General features: G+C 41.5%; 1 protein-coding gene across 1 annotated transcript in view; it reads left to right on the top strand.

Moving 5' to 3' along the window:
• Positions 1 to 1,551, top strand: part of LOC147468764 (uncharacterized) — a 7,375-nt gene extending 5,824 nt beyond the window's left edge. The window contains exons 2-4 of the mRNA XM_086551929.1: positions 1 to 321; positions 736 to 923; positions 1,095 to 1,551. The exon at positions 1 to 321 is cut by the window's left edge and continues 527 nt beyond it. Of these exons, the coding sequence (XP_086408055.1) occupies positions 1 to 321; positions 736 to 923; positions 1,095 to 1,307 (722 nt within the window). The 3' untranslated portion in view covers positions 1,308 to 1,551. The remainder of the gene's footprint in view (positions 322 to 735; positions 924 to 1,094) is intronic.
• Positions 1,552 to 5,000: the final 3,449 nt, after the last annotated feature.

Here is a 5,000-nt window from a genome sequence, read left to right as displayed (position 1 = left end):
ACAGTATCTGGGGTGCACCTGGAAATACCAGTATACAAGGCTATGATATATCAACAACAGATATCCACTCTCAAGGATATAGTAAGAACAATGTAACAGCATGGGACCAATTCCTCAGTGGTCAGCCAATGTCAAACACTCAAGATAATCTGAGAAATGATGATCATTTCTCAAATTTATCAAATGGAAGTAGAGTTCAGGATATTCAGTCCAGTTACAGTAACTTTCCGTCACCATCCAGCACTTATTTTCCAGTATCCAGACCTCAAAATACATTTCAGGGATCAGAACCAGTATTCTCACATGGAAATCAGCGACCAGGTTTGTGTTCTGGGTTGATAATGGCCCCCACCCCCCCCCCCCCCTTGGTGATCACCACCCCACGCCCCCCCCCCCCCAACCCCCACCCCCACCCACCCCCCCCCCCCCCCCCCCCCCCGCTATTATTATATAAACTGTTAGAAAGAGAATAAGTTTTTTTTTTTTTTTATAGGTTTATATAATTTACAACAGTCTTTGGCTGTAAATGTATAGTTTGAAAATCTGGTGACTTCATACATGGCAGTGGCAAAATAAATAAGCATGATGAACACAAAACACCTCCTCAGTTTCTGTTTGTTCCTATACTATTTTATAAACTTTATGGAGGTAATTTCAAACATTGCATAATGTTTCATGTATATTAGTTAAATATAGCATCTTTTAAATATATTTCTAAATAAAATTTACCTACAGATTTGGTTGCTCTTATGGATGAATTGTCTATGAATGAAGCATTCAATTATGGACAAGGAAAAAGCAGATCATGGTCGTCCCAGCATTTATTGCAGAAGCCTGCTGGTCCTGTAGCCTCAATCAAGGGTTGTGTGTTTTGCAAAAACAACAATTATCATTCTACTTTTTATAGGTCACATTCATTAAAGGTAAATGATATTGCATATTTTACATATGATATATAGATAGATAGGTATACTGTATATACATGTGTATATAGATATAATTTGAGGTAAGAGAGAGAGAGATAGGTAAATGGTCTTTAAAAGTATAGAGAAATTCAAAGTTTAATGGGTATAATGATTATATTATTATTTTAGGATGATCGTGGGCATTGCCAGTGTCCTGTGCTGAGAGCGTATGTTTGCCCTCTGTGCAATGCAACAGGGGATTCAGCTCATACCCTCAAGTATTGCTCAAGAAATATTATAACGCATGGAGACCCCATATCAGCGGGTCTTCCTCCAGGGATAGTTACCAATTGGAGAAAGGTAGCAGGTCAAATGATGTCAAGACACAGGAACAATCAGTAAAAAGTCAATGATGTATGTGACATTATATTATTTTGCACTATATAAGGATAATCTTATATGGATATTTTATATTAGATGGTAATCATGGAAAGTGTTTTTGTTTAGAGATTGTGTTACTATATATTTTTTTCTTTTCTTTTTATTTTAATTTCCATTTCTACAAAATGTAGTTTTCATCATTCATGAAATAATTTACATGCACATCTCTTGTAAATTTCATTATTATCATATGTTGTAATATATATCCACAATATATCTTAAAACTTCAGACTTATCGTATATTTTAAGGTGAACTAAATTGATACAGGTGATCATATTATAGAAATTACTTGGGATAAATTTATTTTCCATTGAAGGAATTTTTTATATGGATTGCAAAAGATTATAAGGATTTATGTCAAAGTAAGAGTTTGATTTTTTTGAGTAACCTAATTATATTATCTTTTGTAGATTTATAGTGTGGCTACTCTTTTACAGTTTTTATATTAGGTGTTGTTTAGCTATCACCAGAGTTTATTCAGAATGTAGTAATAGGGAATGGAATAGTGTTTTTAATAGGGATTCTTTATTTTACCAAGTTTTTTTTTTTTTATCATGAAACTATTATTTATGCTGTGTGTGGGAGGGCATGTGTACAAGTGTATATATGAGATATCAATAAAAAAACTGATTTATTGGTAAAATATGTTGGAATTAAGGAAGACTTTTGTTGTGTCTGATTAATGACAGGAGATGCATAGGATTTTTGTTAAGGACTTGGTACTTTTTATGCCTAGAAGGTCATGTTGTTGGTTTTGCCTCTTGTAAATAACATGTTTTTTTTATTCAGTTCTCTCTCTCTCTCTTCTCTCTCTTTTTCTCTGTCTCTCTCCCTCCCTTTTCTCTGTCTCTCTCTCTCTCTCCTTCTCTCTCTCTCTCTCTCTCTCTCTCTCTCTCTCTCCTTCTCTCTCTCTCTCTCTCTCTCTCTCCTTCTCTCTCTCTCTCTCTCTCTCTCTCTCTCTCTTCTCTCTCTCTCTCTCTCTCTCTCTCTCTCTCTCTCCTCTCTACTCTCTCTCTCTCTCCTCTCTCTCTCTCTCTCTCTCTCTCTCTCTCTCTCTCTCTCTCTCTCTTCTCTCTCTCTCTCCTCTCTCTCTCCCTCTCCTTCTCTCTTTCTTTCTCTCCCTTCTCTCTTTCCTTCTCTCCCTTCCCTCTTTCCTTCTCTCCCTCTCTCCTTCTCTTCTCCTCTCCTTCTTCCTTCTCTCCTCCCTTCTTCCCTCCCTCTCCCCTCTTCTCTCTCTCTCTCTCTCATCTCGGTCTCTCCTCTCGTCTCACTCCTCTCTCTCTCTCTCACTCTCGTCCTCTCTCTCTCTCCTATTATATATTATATATATAATATATATATATATATATTATATATATATTATATATATACCCTCTTTTTTATATTTTCAGCAGTACTTTTGTTTCATGTATGATTTATAGAAAGAAGGATGTTAACAACTGAATTGATGAAGATTTAATCAGAAGGGATTCCAATAAGTACAGGATTTATGTATTTTTTGAATTTTTGTTTCTGGAACTTTTTATCCTTGTCTGACATGTTTGATATTAATAAGGTGATCCATAAATTACAAACTACTGAAACTACCAATTTCAACTGTATGGAATTTTTTTAATTTATACTTTTTAATATGTCATGCCTTATTATTTTACAAATCAAGTGAAGGAGAACACATTTGCCAGAGGAACTTGCTTATGTGCATTCAAAGAAATGTTTGGATTATAGAAACAATATTCATATTAGCTCAACAGATTGTAGACCATTGTGATACTGTTTACTATCATCCAGGAATAAATTAAGAAAAACGTACGTGTTTGTACTTTCACACCCCAGGTATAACAGATTTCAAACCAAGAACCAGGAAGTTATGATGGCATAATCGTGCACAAAGACTTATTGGGTAAACATTTCTCCAAAATGTCAGATTGTGATAGTGTTAGTCTGTGGTGGACATACAAACTAACATCTTTTATGAACATTGTTATTACCAGCCTATCTTTTTTACACACTTCGGCATTTAATGGTTTGGATAATATGTGTGTTTGCATTATTATAACTCATTTGTACCTTGCAAAGGAGAGCTCCCTAGTCACTTTTTTATATTTGTTCACAAATCTTTTAAAGAGTTTACTTTTTTTTCTTCTTTTTCTCTTCCATCTCTCCCCCCCCTTGGTTATTTAGTTTTCTTGTCAGTTTTGATCCTTCTCTTGTTTTTCAGTTTCTCACTTTTGTTTTCTCTCTTTCTCTCTTGTTCCTCTCACTCACTCTATTTCTTTAATGCTCTTCCCTCACAAACTTCCTCTCTCTCGCTCTCTCGCTCTTTCCTCTCTCTCTCTCTCTCTTTCTCTCACTCTTCTCTCTCGTCTCTCGCTTCTTCTCTCTCTCTCACTCTTCTCTTTTGTCTCTCCCTTCTCTGTCTCTCTCTCTCTCTCTCTCTCTCTCTCTCTCGCTCCTCTCTCTCTCTCCCTCCTCCCTCCCTCCCACCTCCCTTTTCTCCACCTCTTTTCTCTCTTCCTCTTCCTCTCTCTCTCTCTTTCTTCTCTCTCTCTCTTCCCTCTCTCTCTCCTCTCTCCCCTCTTCTCACTCTCTCTCTCTCTCTCTCTCTCTCTCTCTCTCTTCTCTCTCCTCTGTCTTCTCTCCTCCGTTTTCTCCACCTCTTCTCTCTCTCTTCTCTTCTCTCTCTCTTCTCTCTTCTCTCTCTTTCTTCTCTCTCCTCTCCGCTCTCTCTCTCTTCTCTTCTCTCTCTCTTTCTCTCGTGCTTTATCTCCCTCCTCTCCGTCTCTCCGCTCTCCTGACGTCCCTACTTATCACTTCGATTCTCTTCTTTCGCCCGCTGGGGGGGGGGGGGGTGGGGTTGGGGGGGGGGTGGGGGGTGGGGGGGGGGGGGTGGGGGGGTGGGGGGGGGGGGGTGGGGGGGGGGGGGGGGGGAGGGGGGGGGGGGTGGGGGGGGGTGGGTGGGGGGGGGGGGGGTTGGGGGGGGGGGGGGGGGGGTAGGGGGGGGGGGGTGGGGGGGGGTAGGGGGGGGGGAGGGGGGGGGGGTGGGGGGGGGGGGGGGGGGGGGGTGGGGGGGGGGGGGGGGGGGGGGGGGGGGGGGGGGGGTGGGGGGGGGGGGGGGGGGGGGGAGGGGGGGGGGGGGGGGGGGGGGGGGGGGGGGGGTTAAGGGGGAGGGTGAAGAGTAGAAAGAGAGAGAGAAGTAAGAGATAATAATAGAGAGAGTGAAAAAGGAGAGAGAGAGGGAAGAGAAGTTTCAGAGGCTATGTGAGAGAGTGGGATACGGTTCAAGACGGGTTTCACGTATCTATCTGAGAAAGAGAGTAAGCGGGGAGATGAGGGTATAAGGAATAGAAGAAAGGGGGGGGGGGGGGGATATGTGGGGGGGTGGGGTGTGTGTTAGAAGGAAATGAATGTGAGAGGAGAGAGAGTGAAGAGAGTGAGAAAGAGTGAGTATAGGGGGAGAGAGAAAAGGGAGGAGAGAGAGAAGAGAAGAAGAAGGAAGAGAGAGAGAGAGAGAACGAAAGAGGAAAGAGAGAGGAGAGAGAGAGAGAGAAGAGGGGATGTGTAGTGTTAAATAGTGTTGTTGTTGTGTGTGTGTGTGTGTGTGTGTTTTTGTTGAGTGTTTGTGTGTTGGGTGTGGTGTGTGTGGTTTGTGTATT

This window comes from Penaeus japonicus, unplaced genomic scaffold, assembly GCF_977035675.1.
Source record: "Penaeus japonicus unplaced genomic scaffold, GWHDUDI00000001_assembly GWHDUDI00000026, whole genome shotgun sequence".
NCBI lineage: Eukaryota > Metazoa > Arthropoda > Malacostraca > Decapoda > Penaeidae > Penaeus > Penaeus japonicus.
This window is presented reverse-complemented; position numbering and strand designations above follow the sequence as displayed.